Source organism: Pseudochaenichthys georgianus, chromosome 19 (assembly GCF_902827115.2).
Source record: "Pseudochaenichthys georgianus chromosome 19, fPseGeo1.2, whole genome shotgun sequence".
Classification (NCBI taxonomy): Eukaryota; Metazoa; Chordata; class Actinopteri; order Perciformes; family Channichthyidae; genus Pseudochaenichthys; species Pseudochaenichthys georgianus.
The window spans coordinates 8,564,580-8,590,397 of NC_047521.1; the positions used below are offsets into that span (position 1 = coordinate 8,564,580).

Consider the following 25,818-nt stretch of genomic DNA (forward strand, 5'->3'; position numbering starts at 1 on the left):
CCGTGGTAAAACGTCCTCGGCACCGTAGAGCACGACAGGTGGTCGTGGAGCAGGTGGATACAGGCCTCAACTACAGCAGGTGTCAAGCAGGCCGCAGGCCGAACGCGACAATAGGGTCTGTCTGCAGACCGCAGCAAGGAGGCGTTTCCTATAGGGGCGTTTCCTATAGGGGCGTTTCCTATAGGGGCGTTTCCTATAGTGAACGACGGGAGCTGGCTCGCGAACGAGACGTTTTTTGTTTTGTTTTTGCGGAGGGATCTAGATCGGCATGAAGGCACATTATGCAATGTGCAATGTGGACATTATCCCGCTTATTACACATGGCCACATTCTCAACAAAGTAACGACATGACTCCCAATAATAATGGAAATGCTTTTATGGATTTAGAAAAAGATTTTATTGATTTAAAAAATAGTTTTTTGTATTGATTTAAATTGACATGCATCTGCTAAGAAAAGTAGTCCGTTGTTACTGTTTGAACTAACGTAACAACGGCAGGAACTGCTTCTATAGTGTTTTTGAGGAGCTTTTTGATTACAGATTTGAAAACATTGTTGCTTGCTTTAAAAGTAGCACAATTCATTATGTCAAACCTTGAAAGATATCCCTGCCCTAATGCCAAAAGTAACTGGCAACTGAATATGTCGCCGTAGCTATGATGTCTATGTCTGGACCGCTGCGTAAAAAGGAGGGTTTCTGACCCATTACTTCTCTTCTTACTTCTATAAGAATAAAACACGGAGGACGGAGATCTCTTTTTGTCCCCCTCTTCTCCCCGCTGCAGCCTAGCAGTTGATCTCAAAGCACGCTCCCCTCTCCTGCAGGGAGAAAAACTATATTTATATACTTTATATAGGTTGATACAATAGCCCCTTTTTTAAAATACTTTGTATAGGTGTTGCCATCTGTTTTGTGTAGCGTGGTTCTACAAGCAATTCAATGCATTCATTGGGTGGTATCAGAGAGTTACACGGGTGTGTAAATGCAATGAAAACAATTGGCCACAGCAAATAATTTATATTAAACATGTAATTTTTACTTTTGAATACTTTAGTACAAAGGATGTCTTGAATAATTTAAGTGATATATGTGTACACATATAAATCATTAGTCAAAACAGCGCTACATTTGATTTAATTAAAAGGTATAATATGTGGTAAACTGAAGAGCCCTTTGGGAGCCGAAAGAGCCGGCTCTTCTTGGTGAGCCAAATGATCGGCTCAGCAAGAAGAGCCGGAATTCCCATCACTAGAACAATGACTTCTTCTGCGAGGATTTATAAAAGCAGCTGGATAAAAAAAGTTAGGAAACGCCCCTATAGGAAACGCCCCTATAGGAAACGCCTCCTTGCTGCGGTCTGCAGACAGACCCATCTCGAACGCGAAGCCGCTCCGGTCTCTCCGTTACGCCCCGGGGCAAAATCTCGCCAGGACAGCATCACACGACAAGTGGAAGCAGGTCCCCGCCACAGCACAACTGGGCAGGTGGAAAAAGGGGGCCCAAGCAACAACGTGCAGCCGCTCCGTCTCTCCGCGACTTCCCGGGAAAAACCTCCCCACAACAGCACAGGTGCACAGGTAAACCTCCAATCCACGCCGACGGAAGAGAGGCAGCCCTGCCCCTCACTTTCCACGCTCCGTGAGGCGGATGAGAAAATGTGCTCCGCTCGCGAAAATGCGCTCTGATCGACGAGTGTAGAGTGATGTTGCATTGCTTTTATCTTCAGTAGACTGGACTACTGCAATGGTGTCTTCACAGGTCTCACTAAAACATCTATTAGAAAGCTGCAGCTGATTCAGAACGCCGCTGCTCGAGTCCTCACTGACACTAAGAAAGTGGATCACATCACTCCTGTTCTGAAGTCTTTACACTGGCTTCCTGTGTGTCAAAGAATAGATTTCAAAATACTGCTGCTGGTTTATAAATCTTTGAATGTTTTAGGCTCAAAATACATTTCTGATCTTCTGCTAAATGATGAACCATCCAGATCTCTCAGGTCTTCAGGGACTGGTCAGCTTTCTGTCCCCAGAGTCAGAACTAAACATGGAGAAGCAGCGTTCAGTTATTATGCTCCAAATATCTGGAACAAACTCCCAGAAACCTGCAGGTCCGCTGCAACTCTGACTACTTTTAAATCCAGACTAAAGACTTTTCTTTTTGCTGCTGCTTTTAATTGAAACTGATGAACACAACAGTGTTCATCAGTAAAGTGGAACTTCTGTGTGAACTATTCATATCTTAAACTGCACTGTAACTTTTTATTCATGTATTTTTTTCTTTTAATGTTTCTTTTATTATCTTTTACTGTATTTAAATGCCTTTGTCTGAATGTCTTTCATTTTTGTAAAGCACCTTGAATTGCCTTATGTTGAAAGGTGCTATATAAATAAACTTGCCTTGCCTATTGAATGTGTAAGTCGCTTTGGATAAAAGCGCCTAACAAGTGACATGTAATGTAAAGCATTGACCCAGATGTTGTCTGTATGTTGCCCCTCAGACTCCCAGACCTCCGCTCTGTGATCGTTGTGGGTAGTCGGCAGCCAGGAATGTTTCTCCTGGAGGACGTGATGCAGGCCGGCAGCAGCCAGTACATGCAGCAGCTCCAGGATCTGCAGAGGAAGCTGTCCTTTGACGACCCCATAAACATCCAGTTCACCTCGGTAATGGTTGCATAACTCCTGCTGCCCTTAAAGCAATAGTATGTAGCATTGTCATTTGCTGTTTTTAAGTTAGCCCCTCCTCGTTGTATGCATCTATCATTTGTTTTCAGCATTTTCCTGCATTCTTTACCTTTTTAAGGAAATTCAAAGAGCCCCAGTGCACGCTGAAACATGTTGAACACATGCCAGGTTTCCTTTCTTTCTGGCAGAATCTCCTGGGAAAATGCGCATACTGGATCTAACTTTATATAGACTGAACAGGAAATATTTTAACCCTTGACATGATATATAATGCTTGCACACTGACAAAAGTTGCACTGTGATCACATTTTGGACATGTTACACATAAAAGTACACATAAAAGTAAGAAAAAAGGTTTTGCACAGTACTACATTTGAATATTTCTCTTATTCAGGTGACATTTCGGACCTCAGGCCTTCTACAACATAATGATTTTTGACCTAAAGAAGGCCTGAGGGCTGAAATGTTATCTTAATAAAATAGAAATGCATATAGGGCCACAATTTGCAACACAAGTCTTTTACAGTGTGCAAGGTTTTACTTTAATGTTATTATTTCTATTAGGACAAAGGTCAAAGTGATATTCATGTCATACTAATGATCAAACTATCAAGTGACGCTATTAAGAATACAAAAGAACACACTTTAGATACAATTTGTCATTGACTGAAGGTAGGCTCCACCATGTTCATAGAGAAATCAAGAAGCCTATCAGTCATCTTGAAGGACAGTATCAGACCTTTTTATGGCTTTATGGGTTTAATTTATTTCCGTAATTATGTCTGTTACCAGGGCACAACTGGAGCGCCAAAGGGAGCCACGCTGTCTCATCACAACATCGTCAACAATGCCTATAGCGTTGGAAAGAGAGTGGGATACACCTGGAGGGTGAGTCTTTACACACAATATATCATCTTGGAGTTTAATTAAGGCCTTCTGATCAGTGAGCATATTTGAAGGCAACAGAAGGGGGTTTGGAGTATGATAGCAGGGTATAGATGGAGTTCTGGATTGAACATCCATATCCATAACAGGACCACAACCATCACTAAACGTGTGTATAGTTACAAGTATTGCGTGTGTATCAACACTGGATACATTTCCTTTTCTGTACCATATAGCTTCAGTATTGTCCAAAAAATATAAAAAAGGCATCAATAAGCCACACACACAATGTCCTGCTGTAAACAACAAGTTGTAAACAACAAGGAAATACCACATTTGATTAGCATGATCCTTTATACTATAGTAATACATTTAATGTAACAAATTAAATAGAAAGAAATTAGGTGAAAATAAGGAAGTCTTTTAACAAAAATTATATTGTTTTAAAAACCATTCACAGAGATTAATCTTCATATATTTCATCAGCAGGATTCTTTACTTACATTTTTCTTATATTTTTGTCTGCCATTTTTAGGTAAAGGCCCCAAAAAAGGAATCATTTCCCCTGTTTGATTAATGCTTTCTAAAAACGGTTACCAGCTGTTTAAATGAATAAAAAAGTGTGATTTTGACCAATGAACTGGACCTGTTGTTATTAAGAAAACATATACACTGTTACAATCCCATTTAAGTTCTTTCAGAAGACCCTTGAAAAACATATCGGAAAGTGCACACGTGCATAGTTATGTTGAAACAGGAAACAGGGACTTCCCCAAACTGTGGATGGACATGTGATAGTGTACTTTTGTCTAAAATAATAAAGGAGAAACATACTTTTGCAAGCAAGCAAACAGGGTGGTAGTTTATCAATACATTATGATGCATAATCCTCCTTCTTTTTAAATTGCCTCCGTAATTATGTCCCTTCTGCCTCCTGATATTGTCCCTCAGCCTCACACCCGGATCTGTCTGCCTGTGCCTCTGTACCACTGCTTCGGCTCTGTTGGGGGGGGGCTCTGTATGGCCGTCCATGGCGTCTCCGTGGTCTTTCCCTCCGCTGGGTACAATGGAAAGGCCAATTTAGCAGCTATGGAGAGTGAAAGGTAATGTCAGCAATCCGTGCCAGGTCCATTAATGTATTCTGGTGTCTTAAAAAGGATTATATGAAATTAGTAGGAGAGAAAGCTGTTTGATCTTTAATATCCTGTTACTGCCTGTGACAAAGGATTTAATGTGCTTTCTTTCTCAAAACTGCTGTGAGAACCGGTTTTCAGACTTCTTTGGCTTACATTTAGGAATTATCCAACCGCAAAGTGCAAGCAGTTGTGCTCTAAAAATAATCTGCATATATATTTTTTATTTGAAAGAAAATCAAATATCTGGAAAGCTGTATGCTGAAAGGTTAGAGGGCTGGAGAAATATGCTTTGCTGTAGCTTGTTCCAGCATGAGGTCACGTCTGCTGAGTCTGGTATCCATTAGTGTCGGATCTTCTTAACAGATGGAACATTTCCTGAGGGAGATCAGATATCACATGTTTTTTAGTCATGTACAAAGAGAAGAGAATCAACAAGAATCACTTGTAGGCAAACTCTAGCTTTAAAGGTCCCCTATTATACTATTGTTCATCAATATATTACAGGTCTCAGATATATACAAAACATGTCTCTGAAGTGTTTGGCTCCAAATACCAAACAGATCATTGCAGTATTACCCATAATCCCCTCTGTTTCAGCCCTGTTTCAAAAGTGCAGATTCTCTGTCTGTTACTTTAGATGAAAATAAGGAGCCCCTCCCAACGCTCTCACTCACAGGAGAACATATAAACACAACCATGAGCTGATGGACCCTTCACAGAAATGTGCTGAAATATGGCTCAGCTGCAAACTCAAAGTCTGAAAAGTGAACCCAAAGATGAAGTGCCTTGAACCTGCCTTCCTTGTAACGGCCAGTAGGTGTGACTCTACTTGTAATATACAAAAGTTAGATTTTTATTTAAAAAAATGATCTTACCTTTGTGATTAGCATGTTGCTATCGGCCTGATTTGTAAGGAAGAGGCGCTCTTCTTGTTTGCATCTTAGAACTTTACCAATTAACAGTTAGTTTTCACTTAATGAAAGTTAATTGTAACATTTTGGTTGAGTGGAAATGTCTTGTTTAGCATTTGGCTGTTCTGAACTCTACAGCGGTGCAGCTTCTGGTTCCAAAAATCGTGATGGCCAAAAGGCCAAACGATGATTCAAAACGGACTTCCTTAAATCCTGTCCATTTATTCTGCTTGTGACAGGCTTATTATATTTCATTGCAAAGGCATGTTGAGTACCAGACATATCAATACATGCTACTGTAAATGCTTCATGCCAGTTTACTTTAACATCGGTTGTCAAATGAATTACTGATAAATATGTCCCTTTTTTGATATCCGCGCTTTCGTTCTTCATCTGTGATGGAATGTACTGTAGGGTGTATCAGAAAGCATGCAGTTTGGTGGTGTAACAGTTAGGCCCCCTCTTAATACACCACACATTGTGTACATAAAGCACAAAGAAATGTCCAGTATATTTGAATACTAACCTCCCTTTGGTCCTTAGCTATACACTCGCCAAGTGTGAGGTTGATCTAATGAATGGTTGTCAAACTGGACTTTTATTTAAGGCAGCCTTACTGTTAAGATCGGCATGAAAGAGAAGAATAGGAAGAATATACCAAGAGCCCCAGTGACCCCCTGCCTTGTGTAAGCACTCAGTATTTGTCCAGCTGTGTTAGTGCTAAGCTCACCAGCTGCTGGATGGAGCTTCTAATTTAGGGTAAAGGTATGAGAGGAGTATCGATCTCCTTATATAACTCTTAGCATACAAGCGTTTTTTCCCAAATTGTCAAACTTTGCCTTTGACCTAAATCAAACGCGAAAGATAAGAGCGTTCTGTTCTCACACACTGACTCTCTTTACTTTCACTTTGATGTGACTTAACATGTATATACCAAACTATGCAATATCAGTATGTCCTATTTGCAATAATCGAACCATTTAATCCGTCTACCTTTCTCAGATTTTTACAGTTTTTTTCTTTTCTTTGTTATTTTATATATTGCTGTTAGCCTTTTTTAACTGATTGATTACTCTTCTTTGCTGCTATATCATGGCACATTTCCACTACTGGGGGAGTAATAAGGCTAACATATTTTATGTTATATTAAAATAAAGCATGATGTTTTTATAGCAAGTTGAAATAAATTAGAAAGGAACAAATCATGGGGGCGACTGTGGCTGCGAGGGAGTGTGGTCGTCTATCAACCAGAAGGTTGCGGGTTCGATCCCAGCCCATGCAGTCAACATGTCGATGTATCCTTGGGAAAGTTACTTAACCCCGAGTTGTTCCCGATGGCATGGCCAACGGTGTGTGAATGTTAGGTCCTAGAGTAAGGTACACTGCTCTGTGTGAATGGGTGAATGACATGTAGTATGTAAAGCGCTTTGAGGGGTCTTAAAGACTGGATAAAGCGCTATATACACTGAACAAAAATATAAATGCAACACTTTTCTTTTTGCTCCCATTTTTCATGAGATGAACTCAAAGATCTAAAACATTTTCTATATACACAAAATAACCATTTCTCTCAAATATTGTTCACAAATCTGAAAAAATCTGTGATAGTGAGCACTTCTCCTTTGCCGAGATAATCCATCCCACCTCACAGGTGTGGCATATCAAGATGCTGATTAGACAGCATGATTATTGCACAGGTGTGCCTTAGGCTGGCCACAATAAAAGGCCACTCTGAAATGTTCAGTTTCATCACGCAGCACAATGCCACAGATGTCGCAAGTTTTGAGGGAGCGTGCAATTGGCATGCTGACAGCAGGAATGTCCACCAGAGCTGTTGCCCGTGAATTGAATGTTCATTTCTCTACCATAAGCCGTCTCCAAAGGCGTTTCAGAGAATTTGGCAGTACATCCAACCGGCCTCACAACCGCAGACCACGTGTAACCACACCAGCCCAGGACCTCCACATCCAGCATGTTCACCTCCAAGATCGTCTGAGACCAGCCGCTCGGACAGCTGCTGCAACAATCGGTTTGCATAACCAAAGAATTTCTGCACAACTGTCAGAAACCGTCTCAGGGAAGCTCATCTGCATGCTCGTCGTCCTCATCGGGGTCTCGACCTGACTCCGGTTCGTCGTCGTAACCGACTTGAGTGGGCAAATGCTCACATTCGATGGCGTCTGGCACGTTGGAGAGGTGTTCTCTTCACGGATGAATCCCGGTTTTCACTGTTCAGGGCAGATGGCAGACAGCATGTGTGGCGTCGTGTGGGTGAGCGGTTTTCTGATGTCAATGTTGTGAATCGAGTGGCCCATGGTGGTGGTGGGGTTATGGTATGGGCAGGCGTATGTTATGGACGACGAACACAGGTGCATTTTATTGATGGCATTGTGAATGTACAGAGATACCGTGACGAGATCCTGAGGCCCATTGTTGTGCCATTCATCCACGACCATCACCTCATGTTGCAGCATGATAATGCACGGCCCCATGTTGCAAGGATCTGTACACAATTCCTGGAGGCTGAAAACATCCCAGTTCTTGCATGGCCAGCATACTCACCGGACATGTCACCCATTGAGCATGTTTGGGATGCTCTGGATCGGCGTCTACGACAGCGTGTTCCAGTTCCTGCCAATATCCAGCAACTTCGCACAGCCATTGAAGAGGAGTGGACCAACATTCCACAGGCCACAATCAATAACCTGATCAACTCTATGCGAAGGAGATGTGTTGCACTGCGTGAGGCAAATGGTGGTCACACCAGATACTGACTGGTTTTCGGACCCCCCCAGACCCCCCCAATAAAGCAACACTGCACGTTTCAGAGTGGCCTTTTATTGTGGCCAGCCTAAGGCACACCTGTGCAATAATCATGCTGTCTAATCAGCATCTTGATATGCCACACCTGTGAGGTGGGATGGATTATCTCGGCAAAGGAGAAGTGCTCACTATCACAGAGTTTTTCAGATTTGTGAACAATATTTGAGAGAAATGGTTATTTTGTGTATATAGAAAATGTTTTAGATCTTTGAGTTCATCTCATGAAAAATGGGAGCAAAAACAAAAGTGTTGCATTGATATTTTTGTTCAGTGTAAGTACAGTCCATTTACCATTTATCATAGCGCGTTAGTACATTTTGTAAAGTGTCTCCTTAACATGAGGAAATCAGCCAGGAAAACAGTCACAAACTCATTGAAGTTTGTGGCCTTGCCACTGTAAGAAGCCTTCTTACAGTGCAGACGCTTTTCTGCTTGCTCTTGCCTCTGCTTACTTTTTTATGCTCTTTTTCTATTTTTCTTTTCTGAAAACTTCGAGCAGCGGCTCCTGGACATTAACCTATCACTGGGACAGTTATTCTTCGTAAATAGACGGAGGGTTTCAGCCATATTTCAATATTTTTACGACGACCTCAGTCTTACAGTAGCGTGGCCTAGCAACAGCTAAAGCCTGGTACTGCATGCTATTTAGCTTAAGCTAGTTGGCAGCAAAATGCCTCCGTTCTCTACAGATGACTTCCACAAACTTCTACAGAAGATGGCCGTGTTGGAAATGAAAATGCAACGGTTAGAAGTTAACGTGGAAGTTAATGGACTAGGTTGGAATGACACCACTTTACCAGTGTTGCAAAAGAATGGACAAAGGCATGCTAACTCAAAGCTAGTTAGCAGCTACAAGGATTCCAAGGAACAGGAGGGCTGTGTACCGGGTAATAAATCTACAAGTGGTAGTCCTCCCTCGAACTCTCTGGGTGCAAATCATTTCCATGGGATTTGGGAGGACAAACAACAGGCAGAGCCCAGCGCTCTGAAATCTGTGATGCGACCGGCTGGCCTGCATTGTTATCACCCAGGAAGAGCGCCTCTTCAACCCCTGTTCCTACTAGGAAACAGCCGTGGACAGCTGCTAAAGGGAGAACTACAAAAAATCCTCCTAAACCACCAAGTGTGCCAATCCAGAACAGATACGCTCCGCTGACCGAGAACCGGAGATCTCTTTCTGATGACCTGGATAACCTGTAAGGACCAATAGCTACTCCAAAAGTAAAAGGCTAGAGGGAAAGCTAACGACTGGGCCTGAAACTCTGATTGTGGGTGACTCTGCTGTAAGAGATGTAAAAAGTACTCTGTTTTCCCAAGGATACGGTCTCTGACTTGGCTGAGAAGATCCTGCATATTTGGGGCTGAACATCCGACTGTGAAGAATGTGGTACTGCACATTGGAACAAATGATGTTGTAAAACAACAGTCAGAAGTACTGAAAAAAGACTTTAAATGTTTGTTGGAAACTGTCAGTTCTCTAAATGCAGAGGTGTTCATCAGTGGCCTTCTACCGCCAGTCAGAAGAGGAGTGGAGAGATTCAGCAGATTGTTTGCACTGAACACCTGGCTTTCAACTGTCTGTATTGACCATTCTGTCAATTTTATTGACAACTTTAACTTTTTCTGGGACTGCAGACATCTTTTTAAGGCAAATGGAGTTTGTCTGAACAAATCAGGAGTGAAATTGTTTATCTCTAACGTATTCAACTGCCTATGTCATCAATCTGTTCCCTTTGCCAAGGACAATCCAATCCAATCCAACTTTATTTATATAGCACTTTAAAAACCTTCAGACCAAAGTGCTGTACAGAGAGATAAGCTCACACAACATAATATAAATACAAGATACAAACACAAAACAAACCAGAATAAACGTAATAATTAAAAAATAAATAACAGCCATATAATAAAAACAATAGACCACTGAAAGCAAATAAAAGCAACAATCTACTTGTTTCTGAATGCCAAGGAGAAGAGGTGGGTTTTAAGACGGGATTTAAAAGCAGTCAGTGTGGGAGCCTGTCTGATGAGCAAGGGCAGGTCGTTCCACAGTTTAGGGGCGGCAGCAGAGAAAGCACGGTCCCCTCTGCGCTTAGACTTTGTTTTTGGCACCCTTAGGAGCAACTGATCAGCTGACCTGAGAGTGTGAGTTGGCGTGTAGCTGTGTAACAAGCAACAAGAGGAATAAAAACAAGAGAAAGACACAACACATCGCTCAGAAAACCTTGAAAATCTATCACTGCACCCCCCATGAGGAGTGTCTTGATTATGGGAGACAAATGGAGGAGTCTCCACCGCCCTTCACCCCCCCTATCACCTCTGAGGATACTCTTCCTTCACCCCACAGCTCTCTCTACTCTCCGTTCACCCTTTCACCCTCGCCCACCCTCCTGGAGATCGCTGAACACACAAAGGAGATACAGAGGGTTGGCACCGATTCCTTCCTGGAGTTCAAAGACCAAACTAAGGCGATACGCAGGGTTGGCAGCATGTCCTTTACCCCCGCTCCTCAACGACGCCCACCAAAATCACTGCAGAGACGCGCACCATTTCCCCCCATTTCCCCACGTCAACCACCTCCCCCCCCTGGCAGCATGTCCTCTACCCCCGCACCATCTCCCCCGTCTCCATCACTGTGCCTACGTCAACCACCTCCCCTCCCTTCAAGAAAGCATCTGCAGTCTCCGAAGCCTGATAAGGATGTGTGTGTACAAAACACAACAAACTCTTACTGATATGTGTGGGGTCCAGGCTCAAGGGCGTATGGCACTCTCAACTCTTTCCAGGACATGCCGGGGCCCTGCCTGCCTGTAGCTTTGCCGATATCTGTGTTGATAGGTAATAGATTAAGAGCGGTGAATCAGCTTAGAAACAGGAAGTGCTCAAACGTTCGTGTGAGTTTATCAAATTTAGCAGTGATTCCATGTCAGCCACAGCTTGTCACAAAACATCTTACTGATAGTGTGTTTAACACAACTTAAACTAGCTTTATTACATTTCAGGTCTCTGGCAGGAAAAACATTTTTAATCAATGATTGTATCACTGAGCACAATCTTGATTTTATGTTTTTAACGGAAACTTGGATTGAACAAAATAACAGTGCAGCTGTTCTTATCGAATCAACCCCTCCCAACTTTAGTTTTATGAGTCAGGAAAGAATGTATAAGAGAGGAGGTGGAGTTGCTATTTTGTTCAATCATTGCATTCAATGCAGGATGACATCTTATGGGAACTTTGCTTCTTTTGAATATGTGGCCCTTCAGCTGAAATGCTCCTCTCGAGCTCTGTTCCTAAATATCTGTAGACCACCCAAATACTGTGCAAGCTTTTTTGATGAGTTTACCGAACTGCTGTCTATAGTGTGTATTGACTTTGACCGTCGAGTCATTGTTGGTGATTTTAACATCCATGTTGACAACCCCCAGGACAGAGGGGCTAAAGAACTGTTTTGTGTTCTTGATAGCTATGGACTGACTCAGCATGTGACGGAGCCCACGCACAATAAGGGGCACACTCTGGACTTAATTATCTCAAAGGGTCTGAATATCTCTAAGGTTGTGGTGACTGATGTTGCACTCTCTGATCATTCCTGTGTGTTCTTTGAGAGCTCTATTTCTGTTCACAAATTTTTTCAAAAAGAGGTAACCACAAAGCGATATTTAACTGAAAATACTAGGGAAATGTTTACTCAGAATTTTTCTTCCACACTTGCCCCTGCTAACATCTCAGTAAATGAGCTAGTAGATCATTTTAATTCAAAAATTAAAATTGTTATAGATGCCATTGCTCCAACTAGTGTAAAGGAAGTGACTGGGAAGAAAATATCTCCATGGAGAAAGGCCATGACCGTGAGAGCAGAAAAAAGAGAGTGTCGAAAAGCTGAACGTAGGTGGCGAAAAACAAATCTCCAGGTTCACTTTGAAATCTATAAAGAGAGACTTGGCCTTTATAATTTGGAATTGAAAAACGCACAACAGTCTTTCTTCTCTGACATCATTACCAAAAACAATGCACGTACCTTGTTTGCTACCGTCGACAGACTAACTAACCCCCCAGTGTCAGTAGCCTCTGAATTTCTATCCACCAGGGCATGCAATGATTTTGCCTCCTTTTTTCACTGACAAAATTCAGAAAATCAGACAAGCAGTCAGTGCCTCTGCATCAGGTACAGCAAATGTGTTGTCCCTATGTCCACCTAATATCAATTCAAACACCATGACACAATTCCATCAGATTAATGATAAAAACCTAGAGGACATTATTCAACTTCTGAAATCCTCCTCCTGCTGCCTTGATATTATTCCAACAGGATTTTTCAAAGATCAATCAATCAATCAATGTTTATTTATATAGCCCAATATCACAAATGTTACATTTGTCTCAGTGGTCTTCACAGTGTGTACAGAATATCAGTATGACAATACGACACCCTCTGTCCTTAGACCCTCACATTGTACAAGGAAAAACTTCGGGAGAAAACCCACAGTTTAAAGGGAAAAATGGGAGAAACCTCAGGGAGAGCAACAGAGGAGGGATCCCTCTCCCAGGACGGACAGACGTGCAATAGATGCCGTGTGTACATTGAAAAGATAATACATTTGCAACATAGGTAGTCCAAATGTTTGGAAATGCATGTGTGTATAATAGGAAGATGAATCCACAAGGATATCCATCCAGGACCTATGATCCAGGACCACAAAAAAGATTTTTTTCGTTGCATGGCCTCAGATCTACTTCATATAGTAAACAAATCTCTTCACTCAGGTATTTTTCCACAGGCCCTGAAAACTGCAGTCATTAAACCGCTCTTAAAAAAGAATAATCTAGATGCTTCAGTAATGAACAATTACAGGCCCATATCAAACCTGCCATTTCTAGGTAAAATCATTGAAAACGTTGTTTTTCAACAGTTGAGTAATTTCTTGCATTTAAATAGTTGTTTCGATGTGTTCCAGTCAGGCTTTCGTCCAAACCACAGCACTGAGACTGCTCTTGTAAAGGTCTTCAATGACATCCACTTAAACACAGACAGTGGCAGAACTTCAGTGTTAGTATTATTAGATCTCAGTGCTGCGTTTGACATGGTTGACCACAACATATTACTCGACCGACTAGAAAACTGGGTGGGACTTTCGAAAACAGTTCTAAATAGGTTTGAATCCTACTTAAAGGACAGAAACAACTTTGTTTCTATAGGTAAATACACATCTGAGTTGACAAATATGACATGTGGGGTACCTCAAGGCTCCATTTTGGGGCCTCTTCTCTTTAACATCTACATGCCACCACTGGCTCAGATAATGAAAAACAACAAAATAAGTTACCATCGCTATGCGGATGACAAACAAATTTACGTAACAATTTCACCAGGAGACTATGCTCCAATTCAAACACTGAGTAAGTGCATTGAACAAATCAATGACTGGATGTGTCAGAACTTTCTCCAATTAAACAAAGATAAAACTGAGGTAATGGTTTTTGGAGCCAAGGCAGAACGTATAAAAGTTAGCGCTGAGCTTCAGTCTGCAATGTTCAAAACAACAGATAAAGCCAGAAATCTAGGTGTAGTCATGGACTCTGACCTGAGTTTCAACAGTCACATTAAAACAGTTACTAAATCAGCCTACTATCACCTAAAGAATATATCTAGGATTAAAAGACTAATGTCACAGCAGGATTTGGAAAAACTTGTCCATGCTTTTATCTTCAGTAGACTGGACTACTGCAATGGTGTCTTCACAGGTCTCACTAAAAAATCTATTAGAAAGCTGCAGCTAATTCAGAACGCCGCTGCTCGAGTCCTCACTAACACTAAGAAAGTGGACCACATCACTCCTGTTCTGAAGTCTTTACACTGGCTTCCTGTGTGTCAAAGAATAGATTTCAAAATACTGCTGCTGGTTTATAAAGCTTTGAATGGTTTAGGCCCAAAATACATTTCTGACCTACTGCTAAATTATGAACCATCCAGATCTCTCAGGTCTTCGGGGACTGGTCAGCTTTCTGTCCCCAGAGTCAGAACTAAACATGGTAAAGCAGCGTTCAGTTATTATGCTCCAAATATCTGGAACAAACTCCCTGAAAACTGCAGGTCTGCTGCAACTCTGACTACTTTTAAATCCAGACTAAAGACTTTTATTTTTGCCCATGCTTTTAATTGAACTATTCACATCTTAAACTGCACTGTAACTTTTATCCATGTATTTTTTCTTTTAATGTTTCTTTTATTATCTTTTCTTTTTAATGACTGATTTTAAATGCCATTTTCTTAATGTCTTTCGTTTTTTGTAAAGCACTTTGAATTGCCTTGTGTTGAAAGGTGCTATATAAATAAACTTGCCTTGCCTTGTAATGCTGGATTTATTATCTCAAATAAATGTCTTTTATTTGTATTTGTATTTGTCCTCACAGGTGCACATTCATCTACGGCACCCCCACCATGTATGTTGACATGATTTTTCAGCCAGACTTGGCTAAATATGACTTGTCATCCATTGAGGCAGGTAAGAAAAATGTTGATATTCTGCTTGTATGGATTGACAAAAGAAGTGACCGTTTGAGGATTCATTGCCAATATCTAGTATTCATTTGAGAATATTGAAAAAAGTGATTGCTGTGGATTTAACATGCTTTTCTATTTGTTATCTAGGCATCATGGCTGGCTCCCCTTGTCCTCAAGAACTTGTGAAGAAGGTCATTTCTGTGATGAACATCAAGGAAATTACAGTAAGTCAAAGTACAACTATTACAAATAATAAAAAGTACAACCATTACAAATAATAGTACAACTATTACAAATAATAGTATTTTTAAATTGTTATTATAGATAATATAAATCAAAACAACTGTGATCAGAAATTCAGTTTAAGTTCCCAAAAACTATTCAGCTTTCACACACTAGGGAGAGACAAATCATTAAGAAAAGCCCATTAGATTGAGCAAAAGTATGAATATAGGTAAGTCCTGTTAGACATCTTAAAAATAAGTGTATATTTAAGACAAACAGAAGGCATGATTTGGTAAAAGGTTTATTGGATGGTAACCCTTCCAAAAGTCAAGGAACTGTGAAGATATTGAATACACATTAGGCTATAATGCATAAAGGCAACAGTCGGTAACATATTGCAGGAAATTATTTACTTTTTCTTACACTTTAAATAAAGGTAAAGTATATATATTATATTTCTGCTTTATAGTAAACACAACATAACACAACGCAATCATCTTTTCGGATTAACTTTTTGTTGTCTACATTCTTAGCCGTGCCAAATACAAACTATATACAGTTTTAGTCTATTTGGGGTAATACAAAACCATCATACAGGGAAGATGGCACTAAGAGAAAGAGAAAATATGATAATTGTGTCCTGTGATTCACACTATAATTCTATCCACATATTTCACACTTAAACCTCTTTAAGAAATAAGTATTCTTTATCTCTTTTTTATTTATTTTTTGGTCACTTTTACAAAGTATTGTTAATGTTCCCAGGCAATGTGGGTTTAAAAATAAAATCATAAAGTAGAAAAGAGGATAACCAATTGTTGATACCTGTTTGAGTGACACTAAGGTATTTCTCTGCCTCCTAATCTTTTGTGGAGCCAAGGGTAATGCAGGTAACCGCCAAAATAACCGACCCAGTCTCACGGCATTTCGTGTTGTAGTCACGACATTTATTTAATCTATTGATTCGTGTTCACCAACACGACTTTCACATTTTTTTCGTGTCATACAGAACGATTTTAAAAGCAATGTATTTCTATTGGTATTATGTTTCGTGCCTGCACCACGTCTTTTTGTCCAGTCGGGTCTTGGAAGACCAGAAGCTGTGTGGTTCATAAAAACATTTTCTTACTCAATATCTTACCCTAAGCCTAACCATCCCTTTTATTTTAAATTGTGACACGAAAAAAATGCGAAAATCGTGTTGGTGAACACAAATCAATAGATTCATTTTGTGACTATAACACGAAATGCTGTGAGACTGTGTTGAAATAACGGACATTCATTATTTTGTATATCAATAATGAATCAAAGATAAAGAGTTTAGTTCATTTCATAATATGTTTTAATTTAACAAGGTATTTGTTTATGTTGATAACGTAGGTTTTCAGGTATTGCTGGGGTATTTTGTCATATCGCAAACAAGCTAGGCTAGCTGTATCCCAATGTTTACAGTCTTTGTGTTAAGCTAACCAGTAGCTGTAGCTTAATCTCACTCTCTGTAAAACAGTGATAAAGCCTTTATCTTAAAATGTTGAGCATTTCCTTTTAGCTTATTTAGTTTGAGTTTCATGCTAACTAAGACTTTAAGTTATCCTCAAGGCAAGCATTCAAATATTCTCATTTTCACCATGTATCCTGTTCTCTGAACCAGAAATAAAAGACAAGATGTTTGTCTTTAGTGCTTTTTGTAGCATTCAAATACACAAATGCATCTTTTATTTTGTTGGTAACCTGGATGTTGCACATTTCTAGTTCATTCTTATGTGTGCTTCTTTTATATAAATGAAGGAAAACACATGTAAAGTTATGTCTCAGGTCTATAAAGTTCTTAATTTGTCCGGTGTGAGCGCCACAGACGGAGAGCAAAGGTAAATAAGAATGTTTTTGTCTGTGTGTACACTAGGGACAATATTTGGCAGATGAATAGAGGGACAGCTTTGAAGTATAATGAGTCAGCATTTCTTTTAGTTGCATGTGTAGCCAGTCACCTGGACAGGCTCCTCTTCAGCGTCTCCTGTGGAAAGACACAAAATGGATAGCCAAATGAAACACAGACCCCATGACCTGGACTCTGTGTACTGAACCCCAGGGCCAACACGGAAAAGTTAAGCTGGGGACACAGGGCGGGACACACAGTTCTGTGGTTAGAGAGAGAGAGGAGGGAAAAAACTGCATCATGCAAAGCCTACTGCCGCCCACTCCAACACTAACTTAAACCTCATGTGGTAGCGTCTGATCCAAAATCGCATCGCACCGGAAAACCTTCACACCAAACCATCCCAGCATCTGATTAAGCACTCAACGAGAGGAACATAACTGCACCACAGGCATCAGCTATCAGTGAGGGTGTCACTTCCCAGCCTTTAACTTCACTTTCATTTAACCTCATAGGTCAAGTGCTTCCAGTCACATATGTCCAAGGGAAGTTTTCAAAAACATATTATTTATATTAATTATACTGATTTTAAAGTACCATTTCAAGGGTCCTATTTGTAAGATTTGAACATATTTCTCTTTGCTGACTCCTAGTGGTAGTTTCATGGAAGACAGCAATGCTAAACTACCCACCCCATTCATCATCTAATGAGGGTTTAAGAGGTTTAGAAAAAAACCTCTTAAACTTTAAAAAAGCTCGCTCATATAAATGTTCCATATTTGATCTTAGCTAATAAATGTTCAAGCACAACTCCCTGTGTGACTAGGGTTCTTTTAGTCCTCATGCTAAACTAATCTTCTTCTGGCTTTAGTCTTATATTGTCAATAGTTTAGGTCTGCAACTTCTATTTTCATTGATTTTTTTCTTGGTTACAAGATTAGATATTTGGGTCCATTACATTTTAGGGAATGGTAAACAAATGTTGGAGTGTTTCCCTACACCCAAGATGGCATCCTAAAAATGTAATTATCTGTCGAAAACTCAAGTTATTCAGTCGAATGTCATAGAAAAGTGTGAGAACCAGAAAGTACTCATGGAATCAGATCGTTTTTACCTTTTTTTTCTCTTCAAAATGACTACAAACGATTATTCAATTATAATAAAGAGTTGCTGATTATCTTTAAATAGTTGATCAGGTCAGTTTGTAAGATGTGGAAATGATGATGTAGAGTCAGGTGGCAGTTACCTCTACTGCTGCGAGTTACGTCGGCCCTTTTTGTTTTTCTTTGACTTGACTTTGCAGCCACTCAAGGCGGTGCTGTCTCTCACTTGCTTTCCTTTCTGCTGAGGGGGAGATGCACACACTGCCTCTGGACGATTGCGACTAGAGTCCATCCACCTGCAAGTAGACACGAGAAGAGAGTTAAGTTTGAGCTGCCAGTGAGGCTGTATCGTCTTGTTTTTAAGGTGCATCTCTTACCTCCGCAATGGAGCTAGCTGGCACGTGCAGCCCCACGGGTTGTTCGTGAGGGTCAGGTTGGTGATGGCGATGCTGCTTAAATGCAGGCTTTTGGGAAGGGACTTTAGCTTGTTGTTGTCCAGGTTCAGTGTCTTGATTGCAGTCACACCAGTGAACGCACCGTCAGAGAACTAGAACAAAAAGAGACATTACAAAAACCATTACGCCTGGCTTACATAAACAAAAACGTCATGCATGCTAGCATAATGGTTTGCGGTGTGTGTGTGTGTGTGTGTGTGTGTGTGTGTGTGTGTGTGTGTGTGTGTGTGTGTGTGTGTGTGTGTGTGTGTGTGTGTGTGTGTGTGTGTGTGTGTGTGTGTGTGTGTGTGTGTGTGTGTGTGTGTGTGTGTGTGTGTGTGTGTGTGTGTGTGTGTGTGTGTGTGTGTGTGTACTTGCTAATCTTGCATACAGTAGGGCCCATCAGTCAGTGACTGTATGCTCAATGAACTCTTCTGGTTTCTGTAGATTATAAAAAGATAAAGGTTTTCTGACTGTTTTATTTATCGATGACTGCTTTCTCCTCTTAACTGGTAGGTAGGGGACGCAAGTGATCGACAATTAGCAAAATGCTAAAAAACGAGCATTGCTTAGTGTATTGGAGGCCACATTTTGTCTGTTAAAAACAGACATGCGTAGAAACTTTTTATCTCATGTTGAATGGGAGCTGCTGCAGGTATATTATAAATAAGATATGTTCTTATTGACTAAAGTTAGACATAATATGAGGTGTTTAAATCTAGTTTTTCTATGCCTTGGCGGCCATCTTGACTGTAAGGAAGCTGGGAGCGACAGTTGAGTGAGATTCAACTCCTTTTGTTTGGAACGGTAGAGGGGGAAACTCCTGGTGAAGATCTGAACACTGTTGAATGGTGTTTTCTAGTTTATCTTTTGTGAATGGCTGAATTTTTATAGCACCATCTTATCATATGATCATTCCAATGTAGGCCCTATAAGCAGTCAGCTACCATGCAAGGTGCTGGCATGGCCATAGGGAGCATTTTTGATTACGTTTGTTTCCTAAGGACACTTTCTAGCATGTGGACATTGATCTTGGGATAAAACATTGGAAAAAAGTACATGAATCGATGCAAACCTTCCTTAAAGCTATTGTAGTTCTGAGCGTATAGTGCATGCAGTGTTGATATAATCATGCTTCACACAGACCAACACATATCCTTGTGTGTGTCAGTCAAACCAGAGTTGGGGAATCTCTCCACTGTTTCTCTAGCATGAAAGCCTCCTCTCATCCTTCCTTCTGCAGCAGCACTTATGTAAACACTGACGGTCACTGCCCTGCGTTTTGCCCCTGCTTCGACATCATGAGCACCTGAGACTGCGAGGGTGCTAAAAGCTTCAGAGAGGTGCGAGGTGAACCCATCTCAGCGTGTCAAGGTTTGTGAAGGAAGAGGGAGAGGAGCCGAGCTTTGAAGGGCTGTTTCATGCGAGCCTGGAGGAGATGAGGCTGTTTGTAAATTTCCACTGAAGAGCGACGAGCAGCCCAGGCTCTGGTATTTTGAAGCAATGGAAGATGGATGACTTCCAGAATGGCCGGGGTGTGTTCGCTCTCTGTCGTCTCCCTCTTTGCCAGGAAGGCTTGCAAAGGGCCCAATTGTCCATTCAACTGGGGCGATGGTAAGCTAAAAATACTCCTCTTCATGCACTGTGGAGCACCCTGCCTCTATTTACCTGTCTCCTCTCACCCCTCCTGACCTGTTTACAAGACCCTCTCGCTGAAAGTAGAGAACACACCTTGCTGAAAATAACACTAGTGTAATAATTAGACTCAGACATGCTTGGCGGAGGTCCAGCAAACAAAACGACTCTAAAAATATCTGCATTTTGCTGGAAAATTGTTTTTAATTAATTTTTTTTATTTTTTTTCCTGCTGCTTCCACCTGGCTCTCACACAGTCCCAGCGTGAGAAGGTTGTTGTTTTACTCCATACCGTGGCACAGGTACACTCAAATATTGGATTAACCTCAAGCATGAAGCAAATGTGCACTCAGGAATGTCTGAGAATGTGTGGTATAGCATAGAGCTCGTACTGTATGTACGCTCATACTGAAGCTGTGTAGCATATGGTGGAATGGATGGATGTTGTACAGGCTGGAAACATGTGTCTCGTGTTTCTGATATCTGAACATCATGTCGTGATAAAAACTCAAACCCTGGCTAAGAGTCAAACGTCAATATGTGGCAGATTTTAGTGTTCATGAGTTTGGATTTATTACCTCCACCAGGGTTGTTTTGCAGTTTGGTTTGTTTGTCAGCAGGATAACGGGAAAAGTTCTGGCTCGATTTGAAGTAGCATGGGCCAAGGAAGAACGCATCAAATGTTGGAGCTTAACTGAATAAGACGCACACTTTTTTTTAATTATGGAAACAGCCTTGGCACTTGCTAGCTGCCTTTCTATAGATGGATCTATCAAATGGATCCTGGATATCTTGGAAGACATCAGCTTCAGTGTCTTATGGAAGTACAATTATGAAGTGCCTTGTAGCCGCCTTACGTATTAAAAGTTAAAGGTTCGGTTCACCCAAATTCCCCCGCAAAATACATATTGTTTATTGAGAGTTTGATTTAATGCATATGTTTGCTAGATGTTTTGTTTTATTGCCTATAAATCTTTTTATTATCTAATTGAACTGTTTTTTTATTTTATTTATTCTTAACATGTTCTAAATCAATTATACTTTTTGCATATAAAAGATTGTTCAAGTTACATTTTTGAAATATGACATTTAGCAGCCCAAAGATATTCAATCCTATTAAATAGAGTAAAGCAGCAAAATGGAGGTTGTTGGAGAAAGCTTCAGACATAAAACCAAAACGATTTATATGACTATACACCAACAATTTTATGTGATCATACCCTTTAAAACATGTTTCATGAAACAGAATTTCATGAGCGATAGTGTAGTGTTTGTCCGGTCAAAATAGATCTGACTATCGATCCAGCCAAATAGAGATGAAGCAGGATGACATAAGCCAACTATACTGTAGAAGCATCCAGTCACACACATGTAGGCCCTGTGTGATGCTGTTGGCTGCAGATAAGGGGGCGTGGATCGTTGGCGTGCCCATTCATGTATATATGCTGATGGAATATGGTGGACACTGGTTTGCCAGACCAAAACAAATAAACTAATATGAAGAAGACAGACACTAAAGCATAGAGACCTTTTCATGAGATGAACTGATTTTAAACGTTTTTTCATCTCAAATGTATCACCATGAAACTTCCCTAGATGATTACTTTTAAAGTTATTATGTTTAAATATACAATCTAAGGAAAACATATCTATAAGGCAGGCTCAGTATCTCACCTTAAAGTCTAGTCTAGTAAATACCCAGTAACCCACAGACTGACCTTCTCCAGCCCCATGTTGTCCAGGTGTAGCTTCTCCATGTAGCGCCCAAAGCTCTGGAAGGCGATGTCTGGGATGGTCTTCATGGGGTTCTTCCCCAGCGTCAGTTCCTCCACCACGCGCAGTTTGCTCATCGCCGCGATGGGATAGGTGGACAGCCTGTTCCTCTCCAGGTGGAATATAGCCAGATTCTCCACCTCTGCCAGAGAGCCTGGCAGCAGCGTGGTCAGCTCGTTTCCGCTCATGTGCAGCCAGCGCAGGTTTTTGGCCCCCGTAAAGGTCCCCGGCCGCAGCTCCCGGAGCCGGTTGTCGTCCAGCTGCAGGATGAAGAGGTTGATCATGGGGGAGAAGACGCCCTTGGCGAGGTCGCTGATCTGATTCCCATCCAGGTAGAGGTAGGTGAGCTCCGTCAAGTCATCGAAGGCCCCGGGCTTGAGGCCGCTGATCTGGTTGTTGGACAGGTAGAGGTAGATGAGCTTCTTCAGCCCCTTGAAGGCCTGGGACCCGATCTCCCTCAGCTGGCATTGCTGCATGTGCAGAGAGATGAGGCCCCTGCTGTCGGTGAAGGCCCCCGTGGGGATGCTGCCCAGGCTGTTCCTCTGCAGGTTCAGCAGGCGGGTGACCTCAGACACCCGGGGGATCTTCTTCAGCCCCACGCTGTCACAGATCACATGCTGAAGGTCCCCGTGGCAGTGGCACAGGTTTGGGCACTGGCCCGGGGCTCCCTGCACCGCGAGGCCCAGGACCAGGATGGAGGTCCCAAACAGCAACCAGCTCACACAACGCATGCTGACGAACTCGCTGGTTTAGTAAGAATGTTTTCCGGTCATGTAGCAGAAGCAGAACACGCTGATGGTCCTGTGCAAAGTCTCCAATAGAAGATCTCTGAGTAAGAAGAGCTGTTTGTGTTGAGGGAGAATCAGACGCAGAGAGAAGGTGAGGGACCGAGCGAAGGTGGGCGATGCACTGTGAGAGGAGGATGGCCTGTCAACAGAGCACACAGCACTATTTATAACATTTACTTGAGGAAAAAAAAACCAGGAGGGCTTGCCAGAGTGTTGGAGTGAGAGGTTTGCAAGAGGAAGTCAAGTGTCTGTGAGAATTTAACCCTGAGTGAGCAGGAGGACGACACGGACACAGGCTCACTCTCTGCTGCATTTCTGCAAAACACCAAGGAAGGACTGACTTTCTGATAAACTGATCAATGATGAGAGAATTACACATGCTTAGTCCGAGAGTTGTCAACAAATATAGATTTATCAATATAGAATAACTCGATTTAATAAAACGATTTTCTGCTCTATAGATACTGTATAGAATGGGAGGGATGAAACCCTCTTTAATGGTCTCACATGCAGAGCACACAGCACACACAGTGACATGTGTTCTCTGCTTTGAACCCATCCTAGCACCAGGAGTCTAGTACCAGGAGTCTCGCACCAGGAGTCTCGCACCAGGAGTCTCGCACCAGGAGCCACTAGTGGGCAGCTAGTGCACAGCGCCCGGGGACATACAGGCAGATGTATCTCTTTCTTCTCTTAGCCATACTTTTGCTAAAATAATGAGGATATTACTCAAAAACGTTTTGTAGACCATGTCTCCATAAAGCCCATAAGAATTTTTTAATATGTTTTCAAATGAATTGATCTCAACAAAAATAAAATAATATTTAAAGAAGAAATGCATGTTTTGTTTTTTACATGCATTTACTTGCTTTTCGAATACGTTGCAAAGAGGCTTTAGAACATGCACGCTTCCTCAAGAACACCATTTGTATTCATGCATAAAAGTCTGAATTATTGTAAATGTTCAGTACAGTAATTAAGCTGCTGTCTGCTACTCGCAGAATCATAAAAAAATAGCTCAAAATGTTAGAGCCTTGCTATATTTAACTTATTATTTTTATAAATGGAAATATTCCTTTTTCAATGTATCATATCCAGATTCCAGGATCATGACCAGACTGCTCTTCTCGAGTTAGTTTACAGGTGGAAGTCTCCCAACGTGGCAGGTCAGACTCGATGTGTGCGGCGCCAGACGTCTCTATTGTTTTTCAGTCTGCGGTGGCAGGAAAGGAGCCGCTCCTGTGCAGCTGCTTTATAAGCCATAATAGTCTCCAGATGCCTGGCCAGCAGTGAGATGCTGTTTCAGGTCCTAACAATTGCAGAAAGATACTTGCAAAGGAAAGTCTTTAAATGCCACTTTACATTCCTCTGTGAATTATTTTTTTTGAAATGAGTGCGGTATTATGTAATGGTCCATTCAGGCAAACCTGTGAGTACTTAAAGGAATACTTCACCCCCAAAATGACTATTTTTGTATCAATTATTCACACCTCTTGTTACCTTGAATTATTGAGGAAAAGTTAGTTATTTATCGCATTCCTTCACGATGAGCGAATTATCAAAAAACATTGAAAACAATTGCGTACGCTTTTAATAGCAGCAAAATTATATTTTAAAAAATCCATTATGGAACTGTTACACAACTCGTACACTACATTCCAAGTCTTTTTTATCCCATCATATGTTCACTACTTACCAAACATCTGCATTCTGATAACAATCTTACGCATAGCTGTAAAACAGATGCTTTGATATAGTTTTCTTTTGTTAAAGGGGCCCTGTTGTGCTCATTTTCAGGTTCATATCAGTATGTAGTGCCTGCCCTGTGACATGTTTCAATGTTTTAATGTTCAAAAAGCTCTTTATTCTTCTCATACTGCCTGTGCTGCAGCAGCTCTTTTCACCCTCTGTCTGAAACCAGAGCCCAGTCTGCTCTGATTGGTTAGCTGGCCGGCTCTGTTGTGATTGGTCACCCTCTTAGCCTAACATGTACAATGTGTTTGAGCGCTAGCCAATAGAAGCGTGAGTGTTACATGGTGATGTCACTATGTTACTGAAGTAAACAAAGGAGTCCAATGGAGGTGTTTCAGGCAGGGGGGGGGGGGAGTGTGTGGGAGAGAAACTCCCTCTGGAGGGAACACAGGGATTTGAGCCTTTTCAGACCATTGACATGCACTAAAAGCTATATAACACACTAGGAAAGGGAACACTCAAAACCATAATAGGGCCCCTTTAAACCGACCTGATTGACTTTAATTTAACAAAACCTCTCTTTGTTTTTGGATTCTGGAGACAAGTTGTCTTTAAGAATTCTAACACACTACTGGTTTATATAAAAACATCATTTGAAAGGTGTATTGCTTTAAGGTGCTCCCAGGTTTCAGAGGATTGAGTAACTTCAATTATAGCAATTGCAGCAGGACTTTGGAAAGCTGCTCGGGTCAGATTCAGGTGCTGCACTTATGAGATGGACGGACCCACACAGGATACTGGAATCTAGAGTTTACTTAACAAATCTAACATTTTAATGGGAATATCATCTCCTCCCAGATTTTCCAGGTAAAGTTCTCCGCTATTAAAATCCCTCTCTGAGCACAGCAACACATCTCTCTGGAGAAAGCTCAATCATTTCCTTTGTAATAATGTAAAGCACAAGCAGGAAGTCTCAAAAACAGTCATATTTAAGTAAGGAAGTTGAGTAAATATGGTGATGGTCAAAAATAAATATCTGTAACCATTTTGTAAGGCGATTAATCATTTGAGTAGTGCTGTAGGAACAAATGCCAAACACTTGGTTGTTTGTTGATCCTGCGTGCCTTTATGATGTGTTTTTGAAACCGTGTACTGTACAACATGATAACATATGCAAGCACTGAAGACATTTTAGAAATTAAAGGAAGAACTATTTTTATTTGTCTGCCTTTTCACTGGATCTTTTATTATATCTTTGTGTGCTATTGTGTTAACTTTTAATGTATCGTTTTGTGTATAAAAGGAGCCATGTAAACAAAGTTATTAATATTAATAAGAATAATATTTTTTTG

General features: G+C 41.2%; 2 protein-coding genes across 2 annotated transcripts in view; one reads left to right on the forward strand and one right to left on the reverse strand.

Annotated features, from left to right (window-relative positions):
* The window catches only part of acsf2 (acyl-CoA synthetase family member 2), a 47,465-nt gene that overhangs the window by 16,240 nt on the left and 5,407 nt on the right, over positions 1 to 25,818 (forward strand). The window contains exons 6-10 of the mRNA XM_034107417.2: positions 2,499 to 2,661; positions 3,475 to 3,570; positions 4,519 to 4,670; positions 14,850 to 14,941; positions 15,088 to 15,164. Coding sequence (XP_033963308.1) covers positions 2,499 to 2,661; positions 3,475 to 3,570; positions 4,519 to 4,670; positions 14,850 to 14,941; positions 15,088 to 15,164 — 580 coding nt within the window. The remainder of the gene's footprint in view (positions 1 to 2,498; positions 2,662 to 3,474; positions 3,571 to 4,518; positions 4,671 to 14,849; positions 14,942 to 15,087; positions 15,165 to 25,818) is intronic.
* Positions 15,400 to 25,798, reverse strand: chad (chondroadherin). Its single transcript, XM_034107418.2, has 4 exons — positions 21,932 to 25,798; positions 18,522 to 18,691; positions 18,288 to 18,440; positions 15,400 to 17,179 (listed from the first exon to the last, which is right to left on the reverse strand). The coding sequence occupies exons 1-3, from the start codon at positions 22,715 to 22,717 to the stop codon at positions 18,290 to 18,292; spliced, it is 1,107 nt and encodes a 368-aa protein (XP_033963309.1). The 5' UTR covers positions 22,718 to 25,798; the 3' UTR covers positions 15,400 to 17,179; positions 18,288 to 18,289.